Source organism: Mytilus trossulus, chromosome 8 (assembly GCF_036588685.1).
Source record: "Mytilus trossulus isolate FHL-02 chromosome 8, PNRI_Mtr1.1.1.hap1, whole genome shotgun sequence".
Taxonomy (NCBI): domain Eukaryota; kingdom Metazoa; phylum Mollusca; class Bivalvia; order Mytilida; family Mytilidae; genus Mytilus; species Mytilus trossulus.
The window spans coordinates 33,902,162-33,925,565 of record NC_086380.1 but is presented as its reverse complement, the minus strand read 5'-3'; the positions used below and the strand labels follow the sequence as shown (position 1 = coordinate 33,925,565).

The window sequence follows — 23,404 nt, the reverse complement described above, 5'->3', positions numbered from 1 at the left end:
ACATGCAGGGTGTCACAGATTCTTTGTAATAAAGTATCACGAGAAAGACCTCCACGCAAAATACTACGAAAGCAATCAAAAATGTTCATTTTATTGTTAAGAAAATCCTACTTAAAAAAATCGTAAAGTACATTATAGAATATAAGTGCTTTGGACCAGTGGCGGAAAAAAAAATTTAAAAAGAAGAAAAAAAGCGATTTTTACATATATAGTGCATTTAAAAATAATATTCCTAATATTTTATGAATTGAAATAAATCATTTTATCTTTCAATTATTCATTGAAGTGTTTAATGGATTTGCGTGTTTACGGTTAGGCAATACACATTCGACCGATATCTATCTCTGGTTATCAGATATACCCTGCAGTGTATTATCCTGATAAGGTTAAGGATTGTCGCCATTACTGTCCCCTGCCCTGAATATATAATCATTCGCATACACAGATTTAACTTTAAATAGTGGTTTATTATAATAAGACGTACATCTGGATTAATTAATTACAACAGTTAGGATTTTGGGTAAATACTGCATTATGAATTAATTCATTTTCGTTTCAAACTGTTTTAATTTGAATTATTAAACATTTAATATAAGTAAATCATTTTAAATATTTCTTTCATTTGTGAAATATTGAAATATTCTTAGATATTATTTTCTAACAATGAACATATGTGTAAGAATAGTTCTGGGTATATTTTTAGATAATGAAAAATGAGAATAAAAAATAAAACAAAACAAAAATACTTTCAGAATATAAGCTACAAACTTTCTTCCAATGAAATACTAATATTTTGATTTCTATAAAGCCTTGTATGCAAAATTTAATCCAATTCATAATATTTGACTTAACAACTCGTCTGTAGTATTTTAAAAATATTCTTAAATTTTACAAGTAAATTATATTTTTTTAACAAATAATAATTTCTTAGAAGTACGTATAATACTTTTTCGACATATAAATTCTGAAAGGTTTTTAAAATAAACTGTTTGAATACAGAAGCGAAATAAATACAGGCGAATTTGTCTTTCTTTATTTTTGACATGCTAATTTAAAAGTAACTTCTTCTTATCTAGATTACATTTATATTCTTTTAACTATTTGCCCCCATGCTAACTTGCTGGTATTTATTATTATAATTTATTTGTACGAATAGTCTGACCGATTTATCCTGCTAGCATGTACATTTTGTAATTTTTAAGTTCAGGTGAAATGAAAATGGGTTCAGTAAACTTTCTTAATTTAATAATTTTACAAAAAAGCTTATGTGACTATACTGACCAAACTCTTTCATTGATAAAATTCGGAGTGCAATTATTTGAATATGTAATAAGTCTTCCTAGGTGTATAAGTCTTTGTTAAATTTGCACTTTTCAAAAAATTGAACAGAATTTATCTTTGCTTGAAATTGAAAAAATAATTGGCATGAGTAAAGTTTGATCCTGCCCAGTGCTATTGTAGACAAAATTTCAGATACCAAATTACATGGAACTATACAACTATCGGTCACCATACGGCCTTTACCATTAAACAACATCATTACCGCATAAACAGCTTATATACTATCTTACAAGTCTTGGAAATAATGCAAAAACAAAACTGTGAACGAACTTTTGGGAAAACCCAATTGTGATTGGGATATTTTTGTTTAAAAAGATTCACCAAGGTGAAACCAAAGATCTCCATGCACGTGTATCCTGGTGAACAAACTATGATTTTAACGTGTTCTGGGTGGTTCGCGCATTAGGACAGAATGATGTCAAATATCTCTGAACATAGTTGAGACGAGCAGGAATGTTGTCACACTTTTGAAGAGCACAAAAGACCGTAAACATATCAATTAAACAAAAACAAACAATGATCCGTTTAGTTATATAATGTAGCCTCACGATATTTTGTTTTTTTTATTTTCAAATCTAACCGCTTTTAACTTGTTTCATATGCTGCTGTGAAATTAATTGAAAATGAAAAAAAACATAAATTGTCGTTATAGTAACATTTAAATTCATACCACCTTGTTAATATATTAGGTTTGGTATCTTATATATAACATTTCATTATCTTAATCATTTCAATTTTGTCTTCAGGGCTACAAAATCAGAGAATCAGTGAATATAAATTTTATCATATTTTGTTATACACAAAAAAATAAAAAAAAAGTATATTGGGTATTTATCCATGACATAAATTCAGTATACACGCATAATTAACACACAAAAAGCAAAGGAACATATCTTTTATTGCTGTTCTTCATCTCATAGTCACACTGATGCCTTTACCACGATACAACAAAATTCTAACATCTTTATTTGCACAACTATTTATGTTTTAACCTTTTTCGTTTTATTGTAGATTTTATATTTTGTAAAAAGATGATAGTAAAGACAGCATTTATTCTTTTCGGACTTTTGAGCTATGTCAAAACATGGGAATTACGTAAGTATATATAACATTGCAGCTGACAGCAATATCCAGCAATAGCGAATGTCAAAGTTAAAACAATAGATCATCAAATGTAAAAAAAAACTTATTAATAAGTACGATGCTTTAGAATATAGTTCTCGTCACAGGAAATAATTGTGTATTAAAAGTAACAAAAATATACGACTAAAAATTACATACCGTTGACCGAAAACTAACAAATATATTTTGCTACCAATAATTCATCTTTAAAGGCGGACACAGGCGGTCCGGGGTTAGATATCTATCAATTTTATTTTACGATCAATTAATGCTTTTGAAAGGGGACATATGGTTGGAACAACCACCCTGTTTGAACCCCTCTTTTCAAAATGAATGCTAGTTCAGTTCCTGAGTTCTGTAATTTAAGCCTATTAACACTTTTTTAAAACTATTAGAGTATGACCACTAATCAATTTCTTAGGCTCTATAGATTCTGAAACGATTAGCTAGAACATCCGATCGCTGTATAACAAAGTTATTTATAATAATGGTCAACCAACTCGTGGTGGTGTCCGTAAAATTTACGAAGGGATCATGATTTCAATTTTACCATTTGGAGCTCTTAGTTTAATAGCTTCCTTGCGAACAGCAACCCTCTATCAATGAAATCAGGATAGTAAATGCAAACCCGGAAATATCGTTTCAATTGTATATCTATATATCAGATGTAATCTGCGTATGCAGGCGATGCTGGAATGTTGAAACAAATAAATGGAAAGTTCACAACTGGGAAGCTGAAATAATCTCTTATGTCGAAAAGTTTTGTTTTTCAATCGAACCTCATTATCAACTTCGAGATGTACATTTAAGTCAAGATCTGAGGGATACTTAACGGTATCTGTTGTATCCTTTATCTCTAGTTCTATGGGATAGATGCGTTCCAGATAGTCACCAACCATGCCGATAGTTAGACGAAAAACACGTCATTCAAGAGTGACAAATATGTTGTTAATTAGGAAATCAAGCATCTTGATAATCTTAAATGATGAAAAGCTATCAATATCAACATCAATATCGAATTATATATGAAACCAGCAACTTAAAGATTATAAAAAATAACTCTTAATTTTACCAACCTGGTTTTTTTCAGGGCCACCAGGATACCCAGCAATAACGTATAAAGGACATACTAATTCACCCATAACAGGGCATACTGTACAGCTAGAATGTTCATCAGCAGGCGGCATGCCAACACCTAATATCACATGGTATGTGGATGAAAGACTTCTAACAAATTCTCAAAACATCACCGTTTCCCCAGTTACCACTACGGCAGACGTAACATCATCGACTTTGACTATAAGTCATGTGACAATTGGTGAACATTTACAAGTTTTTAAGTGCAAAGTTGACAATGGTGTCTTGCAAAGTGATCTTGTCGCTACGTTTTATATAGGTGAGTGAAAGTTTCTTTATGTTTCGCTTCTCCAAAAATTTTATCATATACAGTTTTAATCTGTTTCTTTGTCGTTCTAAATTGTTAGTTGCCTTCATTTACATATGTCAAAATTTGGGTTACTTTGCTAATTGTATATTGCGATATCACAGTAAGGCTTATATATCTCTGTTAAATAATAAAAAAATAAAATATGCCAATTCAAAAGTCGAATCAACAAATTGTCCGATGTAGGTAAAAAAAAAATTATTTATGTTCATGTACATGATGTACAAATGAAAACTTTCGGCTTTTAGTTTTTAATTCGGAATCGTAACCATACTATAATTTCTATATAAAGTAACTCAAAATCGTGTAAAGCTAAATAGAAATAAAGACAAAAGAAAATATTGCTCATGATTTTAATTTAAAGAATCTATTTTGAATTGACACATGTTGGACTTTTATGATCATATCAATTAGGAGATAACTGTATTGTATTTTAAGCTTGGCCTTCGTAAAACGTTGATTTTACTGTCGCAAATTGAGTTTACCTAGCGACGCGGAGCGACGCGGAGCGACTATCTTGTTTATTTTTTGAGAAATTACGAGGAAATTACATACCCAAAAAATATCGGAATTCAAAATGGTGGCTTTCTTAGTTACGGACTGGAAGAACATCGAATATAACCCCCTCAAAATATTTGTCAACGTCCAATGAAAATTGTCGTTACAAACTTATTGCATTATAATGCGCGTTTTATATTGACAGTTGCACCACCTGCGCCAGCTCTAACAGGAAAAGACACTGTATTAGCTGGTGATACAGAAACATGGTTTTGTTCGTCTACGGCAGGATTTCTGGAACCAAAGATGACTATGTACCTTAATAACGTACCCATTCAAAGTGGTTTTACGGTAGACAAATCTGCTGGCGGAGTGATTGGCACTCTTATTTGGACCGCACAATCAATGAACGATGGTGATAAACTCACCTGTAAAATTGAACATGACCTTTTTGATGCTAAGTCAACAAGCGTAATTGTTGCGGTACAAGGTAAGCTATTTGTTTTAAGTGCCACAAAAACAATTGAATTTCAATGAATACACATTATCGTTAATTTTGACGTCACAACAGAAAACGGCTGACGCCTCAAAGAACTAGTAATGAATTCCTGCTATAATTATTTCGATGTTGTCGAGAAAAGTAAACTGTAATATCTGCTTACAAAAGTAACTATGGGTTAGATAAATAAAGCTTCATTTATTTTCATCGATTTTATTACTCTTGTGTAAGATTTTTTTCTCTTCTGTTCTGTTATGTGAATATAGCAATAAGGAAATTATGGACGAAGTAATAAGTCGAAACAGACTGAAAGAAAAAAGGTAAAGGGACAAACAACTTACAAAACAGAAATAACTAACTATTGAACAATACACTTTTAACCAAATCAAAACTTCAGAGCGAACTGAGGCGCCTAGAAGAGGATATAAGGTCTTGTCTAGGTAGTGACACCTTTCATATTATACCGGTTAGATGATGCTTATAATATAATGGGAGGGCTAGGATAAACTTTGACAAAAATGCAGGACAGGAGTATTGGATAAAAAAACCCGGCAGGATGAGCTATATGGCATAAAAACAAGTGCAGGATGAAAAGTTATGTTTAGAACAGAGATAAAAACAGCAAAAATGCCGAACATAATTTATATTCAAGCCCCCATCCCCTAAAAATCAAATGGAGGCTACATAAGAGCGATGACAATAAATATCAACTGTGTGTTGAATCAATACAGTTCCGTTACTTTTCGGCAGAAAGCTTTTGTGTGCATTGTAACCAGGTTGTATTACAAACAGCACAATTAGTTATTCTAGCTAGATATATTTTAAACGATCACGCTCATATTTATATAGTGTTCTTTATTTTTATTAGCCACACCAGACCATCCTATATTTACCGGCCAGACAGTATTCAATCCTGGTCAACAACAACAATGGACGTGTGAATCAAAGGGAGGCAATCCGGCTCCTGATATGACTATCACAATAAACAATAATCAAATATATAATGGAATTACATCATACGAAGTAAAAGATTACGTTACAAAAACAACAGAAATGACGACAACACTTAATTGGGCGCCATCAATAGCAAATGATGGGGACAGTCTCTGCTGTAAAGTTACCCACGTGACACTTTCGTATACACAATCGTCATGTTTAATCCTTCAACTTGCTCAGGGTAAGTGTTTACTGTTGTGTTTACGGTGTAATCCTTAAACTTTCTCAGGGTTATTGTTTTCTGTTGTGTTTACGTATACACTATCGTCATGGGTAATCCTACATCTTTCTCAGGGTAAGTTTTTACAATAATGCCATCCTTTTTTATTTTAATATGACTACAGTCAAACCTGTATTAAGAGACCACCCAAGGGAGAGGCGTATACATGGTTTCTTATTGTTCTTATAGCTCGAATACTGTCCATTGTTGAACAATGATTTTTCATTTCAAAATATGTTTAATTTCTTTTCATCGTAATGTTTTATAATAAATTTAACTGCTTATAAACCATCAACATAAGACAGAAAGAGACTCGTGTCACGCCAATTGCTATAAAGTTTCATTAAATTGCAATAAATTTTCATAAATTTACTTTCAATAACAGAAATGCAGTTTATTCAAGCTGATTACTTTGATAAAAAAGGCAATACTTAAGAGTTTTGGTTTTTTATGGGAACAAATTTTCGTAGATTGCGGAAACCTTGCATTTTCGAGGATATGTGATTTCTTGGTTCTGACAGAGTCAAAATATGACTTTGTAGAAATTTGAATTCCGTTGAACATTAAAATCGTGGTTCATCGAATAATAATAAATCCACATTACATAAAATTTTATGCTGTATTTTGTTTTTCAATTCTATATGGACCAATTTAGTCTTCTAAAATATTTTGCTAATCTAAACTATTGCAAAAATACTGTTATAAAATTTCAGTTGCCACACAGCCACCGACAATTTCGGGCTCTCCATTAGTTTATATTGGACAGTCATCGCAGTTCTCATGTACAACCTTGGGTGGATATCAAAAGCCGAACATGGTTATGACAATTGGGGGTATTGATATAACAAGCGGTATATCTAACCAGGACACACAAGATTCTAACACTCAAAGGTGGAGAGTAACCCAAACCGTTTCAATGATAGCAACTGCATTCAATGATGGACAAAAAATATGCTGTGAAGTTCCAATGCTACAGCCAGTATGTCTTACGTTATCAGTACAAGGTAAAACGTTTTTTTTTCTTTCATCAATGATTAAACAGATCCGGCGTGGCTTTCTCGCTTATGTTGATCTTATCACAGATACAGGGCTATTCTCAAAATCATTAAACACTCTTCCGTAATTGGCTGTTTCAGAATTTAAAGAATCATGGATAATTTCATTGTTCGAACCCCAAAATGAAAATATCGTCACGTCATTGGTTACATTCTTTTATTTGTGACATTTTCAATTAATCAGGACGTTTTGGTGTACACATTTGAAAATATTACCCAGGATGCATTAGATTCTGAAACGGCGAATTAAGTCAACAATCAAACCAACGTCAATTAATGTAAACCAGGTTTTGTTGTTGAGTTTTAGATAGAACAGTACTATTATCGCTAAAGGTATTACTTCTTAGTTTCAATGTTTCAATGGATTAATCTATCACTTTTCCCTGCCCACAATACATCATTATATCAAAGCAATTCTAAAACAATCAAGTTAATAGATAAATGTCCTAAGGACACAACTCTCCAACCAAGTCAAATTTGTAAAAGAAACACCATTATAAGTCAAAGTACGATGTTCAACACGGAGTCTTAGATCACACCTAAACATCAAGCTATAACGGGCCCCAAAAAATACTTGTGTGTAAAACCATTGAAACAAGTTCATTTCAATTATTTCTACTGCGCTTTTGCTACAATAGATAACAAAAAATGTTACAATGTATTCAAGGTATGCAATCAAATCTATACGAATATAGAGGATTATAAAGGGTTGTCTGCATTGGGAGACAAAAAAGGAGAAATCTTACAGACTGGCCAGTAAAATTTTAAAAAAAAAGATTACAACTACATCTAAGTTAATACACGTATATACAGGTATCTTGTCTTCGGGAGGGACAAATCCTACTTTGTAAAGAATCACTCTGATTCAAACCAAAAAATCTCTGAAACTGACAAGATGCTTGATTTCTTGATTGACAACATATTTGTTACGTTCGGAGAACGTGTTTTCAACAGACTGTCGGAATTCCAATGGGAACAAATGTGCCCCTCTTCTTGCCGACTTGTTTCTTAATTATTATGAGGCTGACTTCGAACAGGAACTTCTCAGAAAGAAAGTTAAGAATTTAGCAATATCCTTTAACTTTACATTCCGCTATATAGATGATGTTCTATCACTAAATAATACAACATTTGGTGACTATGTTCAACGAATCTATCCCATTGAACTGGAGATAAAGGATACTACAAATACAGCTTAGTCTGCCTCATATCTTTACTTTAATCAAAACATTACCAATGACATTTTCACAATCAATGTCTCTTGAATGATGCTCGGGAACAAACTATTTGTCAATTGGTATTTGACCCGGTTTGCATTATGACTGATATTTTTTTTAAATATAGATAAATGATCATTAAGTCTAAAATTTGAAAGATGTTTTTTTTTCGTTGATTGGGATTAAAACGATTGACGTATGATAAAGTTTTCTTTTTATAAGCAATTACGGTAGTTATATCGATAGAAAAGAACTTCCATACGCGGATTCTAATCATTTATTTAGTACATTTCTCAAAGTCTACAGGAATCTCCAAATTGCTGATCTGATGTACCTGGGATTGTGTTCTTGAAGCTATCTTAGGATTAGGACGTGTCCTAAGACCATCTTATGACTAGTCGTTGTCCTAAGTCGTGTTCTCGAAGCTCTCCTAACTTTGGATATATCACATTTTTCGTCCTAGCTTTTTTTACGTGAAGATGAACGTGAAAAGAAACGCACCATCGGTTATTAACCCGTATAAAGAAATTGTGCATGATTTAAAACTTTGAACTTCGTGTTTTTACGATACGATGGCACTACGAATTCAATATTCTCATTTCAAAACAAATTGTTTTACAGTTTATATCAAAATCCTATATAATTATATTATAATTTCTTTTGCAATCATGCATTTAATTAAAAACATGTTATTACAAAATTTTATAAACAATTTTGATAATTGGTTTTCATTATTTTATCAAACAATTACTTTAACTATTTAGACTTTCGCAAATAAGATATGTTTAGGACGTCCTAACATAAGATGCGTTTGAGATAGCTTCGAGACGCAGCCTAATTGTGTCCTAAGTCCATCACAAAATCGGTCTATCTATGACTTAGGACGAATCTTAGGATGGTTACTTTCGAGAACACCACCCCGTTTTCAAACAAATTTCAATCGTTTTTAAAGCTTCGGTAAGGTTTTTTCAATTAACGAAACAATCATTGTATATGTATTTATATCACTCTTCCGATTACAGTTTCACAACAACCTCCAACTATTTCGGGTTTTGCGATAATTATTCCTGGTCAGCAAACGCAATGGACATGTACATCATTAGATGGGTATCCAAAGTCCAACATGGTAATGACAATGGGAGGTTTTCAAATAATAAACGGTTTAAGTAGCAAGGAAATACGAAATTCTAATACGCAAATGTGGGAGTTAACTTAAAAGGTAGTCATGACCCCAACCACACTTAATGATGGACAAAAGATATGTTGTGAAATGTCATCGCAACAGCCAGTGTGTCTTACGTTAAAAGTACAAGGTACATTTTATATAATATGTAACCTTTTTTTTACTCATTTCATTTTAATAAATCTAGGAGTGCTATTTTTTCAATTCGTTTTGTACATGATAGCCAGTTTGAATAAAAAAAGTTTTGTCTTTTGCCTAATGGTTATTGAAAATAGAATGAAACTTGTGCTTTGGTTTGGGTCAATGTATAGTGTTGTAGACCTTACTTTGACAATTTTTTTCTTTTTCTTTTACAAATAGTTACTTGGATGGAGAGTTGTTTCATTGATACTCATACTACATCTTCTTTTATCTTTTCTAGGTCTTGCTGATATAATCTGATCTAATTAGGTTCAGATCAAAATGGTTAAAGAACCATTTAAAAAAAATGTTTATCTAACAATTAACTGTGTACAGTAACACAGGTTTAAAATAATTTCTAAAATATTTTATTCCGCGAGTTGCGGCGGTAAAAAAATACTTTTGGTTGATTATTTATTTTTGAAAAAATGTAAACATTTTCTACAAAAAAATTAAAAAACAAATTGATGACGTGTAGTTTTCGATGAAACTAATTGCTGTTTCGTAGCGAGTACCCATTGTTTTATTCTGCAGTCTAAACCCTTAGTTCAATTTTTAGTTATTTGTATATAGAAAATTTTACAAACAATCGACGAAATTAAAAGCAAGCAGGCAGAACACGGACCACAAAATGAACAGTCATAAATCCAATATCAATGTATCTTCCGAAACGTACACTCAATACGGAAATAGAGAAATAGGAGATTTTTTTTATACAAATAAGTACAAAAAAGGTAAAAACTGATTGGTTTTGAAATATATTTTTGCATTTTAAAGTCAATGCGTAAGCCACACTGGATATATAATTGATGTCAACTTGTGAAAGATTTCAATATTATTTCATTTTAGAATATTATAACTTTTTCTCCAAATAAAAACTAGATAATACAATGTTTCTCCACACACATTCGTTACCGATATCGCTGTAGGTTAACAATAAAAAATGAAGTTAACTTAATGAAATCAATGAAATTTATAGAAGTTTATAATCTATCACTCATGTAGTATAGAAGCATAATGTTAGAAAAGAAATTTGAATAATAGTATGAATTTATAAGGTAATGTATAAATATTTTTTTGTTTTAAATATTACTTGATTTACTTAATACTCTTCCGGAATACCTGGGATCACACACACACCCCTTTTTGGTGGGATTCGTGTTGCTTTGTTTTTAGTTTTCTATATAGTGTCTTGTGTACTATTTATTTGTTTGTGAGCCTTTTCTTTTTAAGCCACAGCATTGATAGTTTAATTTTGATCTATGAGTTTGAGTGTCCTTTTGTCCTCTATGATGAGTTTACTTTGAATACTCTATGCGGAACTGGACGTATGAAAAATCTAAGAGCTCTTTCTAACTCATATACAATTTTTATATAAAAATTAGTGTAGCAATACTGTTTTTATATAAATTTCAGCTTCATTACAACAAGCAACAATTTCTGGTCCTACATCCGTTATTTCTGGCCAGTCAACACAGTGGACATGTATAACAAAAAATGGACATCCAAAGCCTAACATGATGATGACAATGGATGGTGTTCGAATAACAAACGGTTTTTCTAGCAAGGAAATACAAGATTCTTACACGAACACTTGGACAGTTACTCAATACGGCATGATGGCCCCAACACCAATCAACGATGGGAAAAAGATATGTTGTGTAGTGGAAACACTTCAGCCTGTTTGTCGCACCATAGCAGTACAAGGTCAATTTTATTTCTAAAACATGTTGTTTTTTATTTCAATGTACAAAAAAGTAAAATCACAAAAATACTGAACTTAGAGAAAAATCAATTCGGAAAGTCCATAATCCCATGGCAAAATCAAATAACAAAATGCATCAAAAACAACCGGACAAGAACTGTCATATTCCTGACTTGGTACATGTATTTTCAAATGTAGAAAATGGTGGCTTAAACCTGGTTTTATAGCGCTAACCCTCTCACTTTGACGACAGTCGCGTCATATTCCGTTATATTTACATTGATGCGTCAACTAAACAGACACAATAAATAAAACAGTCAAAATATGGGTACATCAGTCATCATCGTTTAACAATTTTAAAAGGAATAATTCGACAGAACACAAAAACATCTACTATATACAAACACATTCATTGATTTGTGTGTCTGACAGTTCTTTGTATGCCGTTTTCGCCTCAAAAGATCTTAGAAATGGTTGATTTAATCCGAAACATCGAAGGTTTCCTACCTTAGGTATACCTTGGCAACTTTTAAAATCTTGTTTAATCTTTACCAACCACATCCATGAATATTGGCAGTTACAATGATTTTACAGTTCACGACAATTGAAACATCAATGTCACCAAAGTTCTTTGTAAATAAAGACAACCGCAGTTTTCCGCTGTTCAAAAGTCATTAATCGATTAGGAGAAAAAGAATCCGTATCACAAACTAAAACCGAAGGAACTATAAGAGCAAACAAACGGAACAACAGAAACACTGACATGCAACAAAAACTAACGCCAACATACATAGAAACGGACTATTTGATTGCAACTCCCTTATTCTTGATATGGTACAAAACATTTAAAAACAAATGGCAGGGTTGAACCCCATGCTTATTAGGCGATGTTAAAATATACTACTAGAATCACACAAAATGTGATAGGAATACAGTACGTGCCAACAAACCCGAGAACATTCAGCGCAGAGAAATTTATAAATAAGTGATAAAATAGTACAACACATGAACCACATAATAACAACGGACATTTATAATTGACGACACCATAGGACGAAACAAACAGTGCCTGACGTATTTTTGTGATGTATATATAATCTAAAACTCAATACAATTACTATTATATGAAACGTAATTCTTAACTTCATAATTATTATTACTAGTATTCTTGTCTAAATAGTTTTTATGGTTTTTGAAGGCTATTTTAAAGTAATGCTTAGATAACGTTATAATTATTTTGACTAACGAAATACTTTATCCATGCAAATAACTAAAAATTCCAAAACAAAAATTGTGCCAAATACGGCTGAGGTAATATTTTCCTGGGATAAGAAAACCCTTAGTTTTTAGAAAAATTTAAAGTTTTGTAACAGGAAATTTATTCAAATGACCATATAATTGATATTCATGTCTGATTACTGGGCTGTTCATACTCTCGGGGACGAAACGTCCACCAGCAGTGGCATAGTTATCAAAGGTACCAGGATTATAATTTAATAGGTCAAACGCACATATACCCTGAATGTTGCTAACCCACATACCCGGATGGTTGCTATCCTATATCTAGGGGACGGGACTCGCGTTTATACGCTGACATAATCCATATTGAAAACGGCAAAGCGTTTTGCTTACCACACGGAGGATAAAATTATTGACAAAAGATCTGTTTATATACAGTACAGTATAGTCGTGGTTTGCTTAATGATATTCTGAACCATTTTTTATCTTGAAGCCCGTTGCTTGATTCATACTGTTCTTCTCTTAAAATATATATGAAGGCATTTTTTTAAAGGATTTTAAACATAAAGAAACATGCAGACTTGAATGAATCAGATGAAGTATTCTAAACCCCTCTTACATCATCAAAATCCAAAAGAAATGGAGCCACATATCACATTCTAAATAATATCAGAAATTGACAGGACAAAATTGTAATCTCCCATTTTCATGCAACCAAGGGCTCCTATTTTTTGTTTTTATTAAAGTACAATTTGACATAAGAATGTACTTCGTTAGACGCAGGGCTAAAATTCTGGACAAGATGATAGTTTTATCCAAAATCAAAAACATAGTATGTGAAAAAACTAAAAAATAGTACATTAATGTACATGAATGTTACCGAAACACATCGTATTGCAATTCTAATTAAAACACGGCAAAACAGTCAAATTCGGGAATAGGCCACTGTCGGTACTTTCAGTCACTTAATGTCAATAGTTAGTTGAGACACAGACACATCGTATATATCAACTAATTCGTGATGTGGTATTAAGTAAATATCAAAAAGACTTTACGTCCGTAAAGGATTAAATTATACATATGTTTTATTTATCACTAATATTTTCATTAAATATCTAACTAAATTTTCAATTCAATTTCAATATGAAAAAATAAAGTCAATAACAAAAACAATATAACTTTAAAAGAAAGGCTCAAGAATGAAGAACACGTGTCACCTTTTTGCAAAAGATCTGCATCCATTCAATTTTAAGAAGTCTCAAACCCTACTCAGTATTCTATGTAGAGCAGACTGCATTACAAACCTTGAAGCTTCTGCAATTAATTTTAAATAGTCTTTGCATATATAACATGTAGCTATACCGTTTTTAAATTTCAGCCCCTCTACAAACACCAACAATAGTAGGTCCTTCTAACGTCATCATTGGCCAGTCAACGCAATGGACATGTACATCAGCAAATGGACATCCAAAACCTAACATGGTCATGACACTTGATGGTTCTATCATAACAAACGGTTTTACTAGCACAGAAATACTAGACCCTAACACGAATACGTGGACAGTGACTCAAAATGTAAAAATGAATCCAACTGCACTCAATGCTGGACAAAAGATATGCTGTCAAGTACCAACGCTACAGCCAGTATGTCGTACCCTATTAGTACAAGGTATATTTTGTTTAGTCTCGTTTACTTATTTCAATGAACATAAGATGTAACGTGCCTTTTTCCTATGTTCATTTTATTCGAAAAATCAAGATTTTTTAACCCAAAATATTCATTGCCGATGTCGTATTTGACACAAGTCTTCGGAACTGTTTTGTTGTATATTGTTGTGTATAATGTTAACATGCACAAACATAACGTGTCAATTGAGATATTTATATGTTACAGGGAATGTGTAAAATCAATGATTTTACCGGACTAATCTACTTCAACAAAATTCCAACAGATTCAGTGGTTTTGTAAAATACCTGAAATAGTTAGGAATTTTACAAAATCACTGAAAATAGAGCTAGGGATTTTGTAAAATCCCTGATTACAATTAAGTATAACTTGCTATTAGAAATGTAATTAATTAATTAATATAAAAGTAAAAGACTAATGATCACTAAGGATTTTAAAGTATATTTATTTATCAAACACTATGAGCTAGAACTAGTGTATAATGATAATGGCTAAAAGGCATGTTAACATATATTTCGAACAAGTTGTGAATTTACTTTTTTTTGCATGGCATAACTGTATGTTACTGTAAAATTTGGATTACGATATATCAGATTAATTAATATATTAAGTATTGTAACCAAAAGTGTGCATTAACGTAAAGGATGAGATAATCAAAATGTTTTATCTATAACCTATATTGCAGCTAATGACTAACAAAATGTCCATATCACTCTTCATATGAAAAAATACAGTCGATCACAAAATCCATAAGAATTATAAAATGGCGTAAAAATGAAGAACACGTGTCACTTTTTTGAAAAAGATCTGAATGCATAAGTTTTATAAAGTCTAAACCCTTTTTTGAGCATTGCTTGTGGAGCATACTGCATGAAAAAGTTTGGAGCTTCTACATTTTATTTTAAACAGTCTTTGTATATATTACATGTAGCTGTACCGTTTTGAAATTTCAGCTTCACTACAAACACCAACATTAGTTGGTCCTTCTCAAGTTACTATTGGCCAGTCAACGCAATGGACATGTACATCAACAGATGGATATCCAAAGCCTAGCATGACTATGACACTTGGAGGTTCTACCATAACAAACGGTTTAGCTAGCACAGAATATCTAAATCCTAACACGAACATGTGGACAGTAACAAAAAGCGTCACTATGATCCCAACTGCGGTCAATGATGGACAAAGGCTATGCTGTCAAGTATCAACACAACAGCCTGTATGTCGTACCCTAGCAGTACAAGGTATATTTTGTTTAGTCTCGTTTACTTATTTCAATGAACAAATGGATGAAATTTGCTTATTTGGTATGTTAATTTTATTCGAAACACCAAGGGTTTTTAACCCCAAATATTCAGCGCCATTGTTGTATTTGATACAATTTTTTCGGAATTTTGTTGTTGTATATTTTTGTGTATAGTGTGAACATGCACACACATAACGTATCAATAAGGATATGTAAACATCATACGAAGGACCAAACGGTTAGCTACTGTAAATAAAATTTAATTAAGTTAATTATTGTTTAAAGTATTGTATCCAATAGTCTTCAAGCCCTTAAAGGATGAAAATATACACATGTTTTCTCTATTACTAATGTTTGCAGCATATGACTTACAAAATCAATTTAATTTCAATATCTAAGAAATGGAGTCGATTACGAAATCAATATTTGTTTTAAAATATGGCTCTAGAATGAAGAAAACGTGTCACTTTTCACAAAAATCTGTATCCTTTAATTTTAAGAGGTCTCAAACTATTCTTTGCATTCCCTGTGAAGCCGATTACTATAACATAACAAACCTTTAATCTTTTGCTTTAATTTAAAATAGTCTTTGTATATATATAACATGTAGCTGTACCGTTTTTAACTTTCAGCTTCAGTACAAACACCAACATTAGTGGGTCCTTCTCAAGTTACTATTGGCCAGTCAGCGCAATGGACATGTACAACAGATGGATATCCAAAGCCTAACATGATAATGACAATCGGAGGTTCTACCATTACAAACGGTTTTCCTATCCAAGACTATCTAAATCCTAACACGAATATGTGGACAGTAACTCAACGCGTCACTATGAACCCAACCGCACTCAATGATGGTCAAAAGATCTGTTGTCAAGTTCCAACGCTACAGCCAGTATGTCGTACCCTGGTAGTACAAGGTATATTTTGTTTAGTCTCGTGTACTTATTTTAATGAACAAACGGATGAAATGTGCTTATTTCGTATGTTAATTTTATTCGAAACACCAAGGGGTTTTTAACCCCAAATATTCATCGCCATTGTCGTATTTGATACAATTTTTTCAGAGTTTTTTTTTTTTTTTGTGTATAGTGTGAACATGCACAAACATAACGTATAAACAAGGATATGTAAACATCATATGAAGGACCAAACGGTTAGTTTCTGTAAATAAGTTGAGAATGGACATGAGGAATGTATCAAACAAAGAGACAACAACCCGACCATAAAAAAAGCATCAGTAGAAGGTCACCAACAGGTCTTCATTGTAACGAGAAAATCCCGCATCCGAAGGCGTCCTTCAGCTGGCCCCTAAACAAATATATACTAGTTCAGTGATAATGAACGCCATACTAATATCCAAATTGTACACAAGAAAACTTGGTTTACGATATATCAAGTTAATTATTGTTTTAAGTATTGTATCCAAAAGTCTTCAAGTCCGTAAAGGATGAAAAAATACACATGTTTACAAAATCAATTTTAATTTCAATATCAAAGAAATGCAGTCGATTACGAAATCAATATTTGATTTAAAAAATGGCTCTAGAATAAATAACACGTGCCACTTCTCACAAAATATCTGTATCCTTTAAATTAAATAAGTCTCAAACCATTCTAAGTATTTCGTGTGAAGCCTATTTAACGCATCATGTAAATATAACGGAATTTGATGAGACTGTTATTAAAGAGAGAGGGTTAGCGCTATAGAACCAGGTTTAATCCACCATTTTCTACATTTGAAAATGCCTGTACCAAGTCAGGAATATGACAGTTCTTGTCTATTCGTTTTTGATGCGTTTTGTTATTTGATTTTGCCATGTGATTATGAACTTTCCGTATTGATTTTCCTATGAATTCAGTATTTTTGTGATTTTACTTTTTACTAGAACATAACAAACCTTTAATCTTCTGCTTTAATTTTAAAAAGTTTTTGTATATATAACATGTAGCTGTACCGTTTTTAAATTTCAGCTTCAGTACAAACACCAACATTAGTGGGTCCTTCTCAAGTTACTATTGGCCAGTCAACGCAATGGACATGTACAACAGATGGATATCCAAAGCCTAGCATGATTGTGACACTTGGAGGTTCTACCATTACAAACGGTTTAACTAGCACAGAATATCTAAATCCTAACACGAACATGTGGACTGTAACTCATAGCGTTACTTTGAACCCAACCGCACTCAATGATGGTCAAAAGATATGTTGCCAAGTACCAACGCTACAGCCAGTATGTCGTACACTAGCAGTACAAGGTATTGTGTTGTAGTCTAATTTACTAATTTCATTAGACAAACGGCAGGAATGTGCCTTTTTCCTATATTAATTTTATTAGAAACACTAAGGGTTTTTAACCCAAAATATTCATTGTTCTCGTTGTATTTTACACAACTCTTCAGAATTGTTCTGTTCTAAAGTTTGGTATATAGTGTGAACATGCACAAACATAACGTATCAATTGAGATATGTAAACACCATACGAAAGATCAGACTGTATGTTTCTGGAAAAATTGGTGTATAATATATAAAATTAGTTATAGTATTAAGTATTGTATCAAAAAGTTCCTGAAGTCCATAAAGGATGAAATTATACTGATGTTTTATTTATCAATTATATTTGCAGTAAATGTCTAAAAAAATATTCTATTCAATTTTAATATGAAAAAATACAGTCGATTACAAAAACAATACAAACTATAAATGGCTAAAGATTGAAGAACACGAGTCACTTTTAAAAAAAAAGATCTGCATCCATTAACTTTATCAAGTCTCAAACCTTTTTTAGCGTTCCTTGTTAAGCATACTGCATGAAAAACCTTGGAGCTTCTGCATTTGATTTTAAACAGTCTTCGTATATATTACATGTAGATGTACCGTTTTGATATTTCAGCTTCAGTACAAACACCAACATTAGTGGGTCCTTCTCAAGTTACTATTGGCCAGTCAACGCAATGGACATGTACAACAGATGGATATCCAAAGCCTAGCATGACTATGACACTTGGAGGTTCTACCATAACAAACGGTTTAACTAGCACAGAATATCTAAATCCTAATACCAACATGTGGACTGTGACTCATAGCGTCTCTTTGAACCCAACCGCACTCAATGATGGACAAAAACTTTGTTGCCAAGTACCAACGCTACAACCAGTATGTCGTACACTAGCAGTACAAGGTACAATTTTTTAGTCTCTTTGTTGTCGGGATGTACCACGTCCACTATTTTTGTCCATCTGATGAGGTTAGCCTTTTTCAGCTGATTTTTATAGTTCTTTCTTATGTTGTACTGTTATACCACTGTCCCAGGTTAGGGAAGGATTGGGATCCCGCTAACATGTTTAACCTCGCCGCATTATTTATGTATGTGTCTGTACCAAGTCAGGAGCCTGTAATTCTGTGGTTGTTGTTTATTTATGTGTTGCATATTTGTTTTTCGTTTATTTTTTTATAAAAATAAGGCCGTTAGTATTCTCGTTTAAATTGTTGCACATTGTCATATCGGGGCTTTTTATAGCTGACTATGCTGTATGGGCTTTGCTCATTGTTGAAGGCCGTATGGTGACCTATAATTGTTAATGTCTGTGTCATTTTGGGCTCTTGTGGAGAGTTGTCTCATTGGCAATCATACCACATCTTTTTTTAATAGCATGTACTTATTTCAATTAACAAACGGATATAATGTGTCTTTTTCGTATGATAATTTTATTCGAAACAAGGGTTTTCAAACCCAAATATTCGTTGCAATCGTCGTATTTGACACAACTCTTCGGAACTGTTTTGTTGTATACTTTGGTGTAGAGTGTGAACATGCATACACTTAACGTATCAATTACGATATGTATACACCATACGAAGGACCTGACGGTTTGTTTCTGTAAATCTTGGTTTACGATATATCAAGTTAATTATTGTATTAAGTATTGTAACGAAAAGTCCGTAAATGATGAAATTATACACATGTTTTATCTTTCACTTATATTCGTGATTTTTTTTGCCACAAAGTCCTCTTTTTCTATCAAATGCAATGAAACAGTAAACAATAAGGCTTTGCATCAAGTTTCCCCTTGGAATATGTACCAAATGGCCTCCGGGTGCGGGAATTTCTCGCTACATTGAAGACCTGTTGGTGACCTTCTGCTGTTGTTTTTTTATTTGGTCGGGTTGTTGTCTCTTTGAAACATTCCCCATTTCCATTCTCAATTTTATCTCTATTATTTATTTTATCTGTAGTTTTGATACAATTGAGGTTTGAAAAATTCGTACAAAAATGGCTACAGAAGGGTACATAAACCTTAAAGAGGTATCAGTCTTTTCTGTTGCATTCCTTGTGGAGCATATTGCACGAAAAACATTGGATTTTGTTTTAAACAGTCTTTGTATATAAGAAATTTAGCTGCACTGTTTTGAAGTTTTAGTAACTAAAAGCACCAACATTTCTGGTTCCTTCCTTAGTTATAATTGATCAGTCAACGCAATGGACATGTATAATCATCAGATATTTATCCACAGCCTAACATGACTATATCACTTCCGGGTTCTGTCATACCAGACGGTTATACTACCGTCTCCAAACTAAATCCTATATCGAATATGTGGACAGTAGGTTATAAGGTCTTTATAACCCCAAAAGAACTCAATTATGGTCAAATTTCAACAATACAGCCAGTATAGTGTACGCTAGTAGTTCAAGGTATATATTTTGTTGTCTCATGTACTTATTAGTTCTATTCAAATCACCAAGTGGTTTCAACCCCTAATCTTCATTGTCTTAGTCGTATTTGACACAACTCTTTGGAATTGGTCTTATCTTTAGTTTGGTGTTTATTGTACACATGCAACTGTTATACTAGTATTCTATTCACACTTTCAATATGTCTTTACGTAGACGGTCCGCGTGTCTGGCGTTCACAACTATAAACTTAGTATTTTAAATAACCCTTTTATCACAATAACGACAAGGCCATTCTCAACCCATTTAACATTTATTTCCTTAAATTCATTAACGTTACTCCAAGACCTTATAGGATTAAGTGCTGCCTTTTTTTTATTTAAATTATTAATAAACCAACATAAAAGAGAGTTTTAAATTAGATAAATCTCGTCTTTGTGAGCTTTATTTTGCATGCCATAACTTACGAACTGTTCAGCACATGCTTCCCAAACTTTGATATGGTGTTGATGGTGATAAAATAAAATTAATAATGTATTTCTGCTAATCGTTCTTCATTGCACCTTATCCCGTGTCTGTTCAACAACATGAGAACTGTTCAATAATTATGTTTGTGGTTGTAATATGTTGTTACCGATGCGCATATATACCTGCATTTTACAAAGTTAAAATCGAGTTTACTTTTCACGATTGTTTGTTTTGATGTATAAAAAGTTAACAATAAAAGGTCAAATGTCAGCCTTCAACACGGAACCTAGTCATGTTTTTGCAGAACATACTGAACGGAAAATCTTGTAGAACCTGTAATTTATGAAAGGACTTAAAATTTGCGAAAGAAAATTTACATAAATTACATTGTTGGGCTGATGTTTAGACAAATTAAAATATACAGAATATATTGTCAGCCTGTATCACAATCACCGCTGGTGATCCGATGGATAAAATCTGTTGTAGAGTCGTCACTGGTCCAGATGTACTTGTAATATAAATATTACTGTGACTGCATCTTGCATTAATTCGTAGGATCCGTTACAATAGATAGTTCAGCTGATCTGTAACTATTCCACCTTTGTGTTAAAATCACAAACGGATTTTATAGCCAAGAAGAACAAAATCCAACAACGCTAACGTGGGACGTAACTCAAAACGTCATCATGACTCCAACCACACTAAATGATGGACAAAAAATATGTTGTGAAATACCAACGCAACAGCCAGTTTGTATCACGCTCAAAGTACAAGGTATATTCAAAATTGTTTTCTAATTTCAATGAACACTATTCCCTTGTGTACATTTTTTGACATTGTGGATCATATATGTCGAATAATTCGTAAAACTGAAATTTTCCAACCCAGGTATAGATTACGCTATATTTATCGTACACACATTTTTGATAATTCGGTTTTTCTGTACAATTTCGTATTTGATGTCAAATGCCTTTCAATGCAATATCCACTGGTAACTGTTATGCAGAGGATGTGCGTGTCTCTCGTACACTGGCCGTGTGTCTAATATGTGCTAATATGCGAATCTTACTAAACTCTATATATTCGTCAAATTGCATGCATGCCTTCAAATGCATACACAAAGCTTTAAAAAATGTCATAAATGATCACAATTTATACTTTGCTGATTAAGTTCTGTTTTCAAATTTCAGTTGCACCGCAACCTCCAATAATGTTGGGTCCTTCAACAGTTATTACTGGCCAGCAATCGCAATGGACATGTACATCATCAGGGGGCAATCCAAAGCCTACCATGGTAATAAAACTCAATGGTGTAATACAAAGCGGTACTTATCCTTATGAAACACAGAATACAGCCCGGAAGACATGGACTATTAGTCAAACTTTTACTATGATCCCAACAGCCCTCAATAATGGACAAAGCATATGCTGTGAAGTTTATCATGTTGCATTAACAACAACCCAATCAACTTGTCGGACGATTGCTGTACAAGGTAGATAGTTCTATTTCAGTAGGAATAATAAAACAAGCAAATTCATGTGGTAAAACGTATTTCACTTTTAAAAAATCTAATTCCATATGAATTAATGTTCCAGATTAAGTAATTCATCATATCAATTACGGAAGCAAAAATCGATAAAAATATTTCGCGAAATTTGTTTAGATCATAATTGCAAATTTACAAACCATACATTGTCAAAGAAAAGATAAAATATATTTTAATTGAACACACATATCCTAGGTACAGACTCACTTTGCCAAGGGCCAGCTACAGTAACGTTTGCGTTGGACGGATCAGATAGTATATCTAATGACAATTATCAGACCATGATTGACTTTACAATAAACAATATCAATTCATTCAACCTTGGTCAGAACTATATTATGGTAGGGGCTTTGGTTTATGGAAGTGATGTCACGGCTATTAATCCAATGGGTAACAAGGCAAACCTGATTCAGGAAATTCAAAGCAGACTTATACAACCAAGAGATGGCACTCAGACACACAAAGCTTTGGAAACCATTCGTTTACAAATGGTCAATCTGCCAAGCACTCGTTCACGGGTAGCTATCTTTATTACGGATGGCGAGTCATATGACAAAGTCCAAACAGAAATACAAGCCAATTTAGCAAAACAGCAAGGAGTTCTAATTGCTGCATTTGGCATTGATATGAAACCTGGTACTGGTGGATATAATGAACTGAACACAATCGCCAGCTCCCCTGACCTTGTGTTTCTGTTTGATAGCTTCAATTCACTTATTACCAATATTACAATGATAAAAGATATACTATGTCAAGGTATGTGTGATAAATGTAACACAGTCTTAGATAGATGATATTTTATTACTTGTAATTGGCATTGGGGTAGCTTTTGGTAACTTTGAAAACTATCTCAACTGTTCTTTGTGTCTTTTTTGAGTTTTTTTTCTTTTCCTTTTTAGTGCTTTATTTTGATCCAAAAGGTTGAGCAAATTGCAACATATTTAAACGTTTTTTTCTCACGTTATGCTTTTACACAATGCCCTTGTTTCGGGGAGGTTGTGTGTTGTCGACCACTAGTATTCTTGTGCCTGACCATAATTAGGAGCTTGTTTTTTTAGAGGTTCCAGTCTGTCGCTGT

General features: G+C 32.7%; 1 protein-coding gene across 2 annotated transcripts in view; it reads left to right on the top strand.

Annotated features, from left to right (window-relative positions):
- The first annotated feature begins 418 nt into the window (after positions 1 to 418).
- LOC134680860 (uncharacterized) overlaps positions 419 to 23,404 on the top strand; it is a 36,455-nt gene continuing 13,469 nt past the window's right edge. The window contains exons 1-14 of one of the 2 annotated variants that reach the window (XM_063540128.1): positions 419 to 520; positions 2,353 to 2,436; positions 3,554 to 3,859; positions 4,611 to 4,895; positions 5,773 to 6,081; positions 6,834 to 7,124; positions 11,172 to 11,462; positions 14,078 to 14,368; positions 15,340 to 15,630; positions 16,265 to 16,552; positions 17,607 to 17,894; positions 18,530 to 18,817; positions 21,970 to 22,272; positions 22,522 to 23,082. In XM_063540128.1, coding sequence (XP_063396198.1) covers positions 2,373 to 2,436; positions 3,554 to 3,859; positions 4,611 to 4,895; positions 5,773 to 6,081; positions 6,834 to 7,124; positions 11,172 to 11,462; positions 14,078 to 14,368; positions 15,340 to 15,630; positions 16,265 to 16,552; positions 17,607 to 17,894; positions 18,530 to 18,817; positions 21,970 to 22,272; positions 22,522 to 23,082 — 3,856 coding nt within the window. In that variant the 5' untranslated portion in view covers positions 419 to 520; positions 2,353 to 2,372. The remainder of the gene's footprint in view (positions 521 to 2,352; positions 2,437 to 3,553; positions 3,860 to 4,610; positions 4,896 to 5,772; positions 6,082 to 6,833; positions 7,125 to 11,171; positions 11,463 to 14,077; positions 14,369 to 15,339; positions 15,631 to 16,264; positions 16,553 to 17,606; positions 17,895 to 18,529; positions 18,818 to 21,969; positions 22,273 to 22,521; positions 23,083 to 23,404) is intronic. The other variant, XM_063540129.1, reaches the window with a different exon arrangement.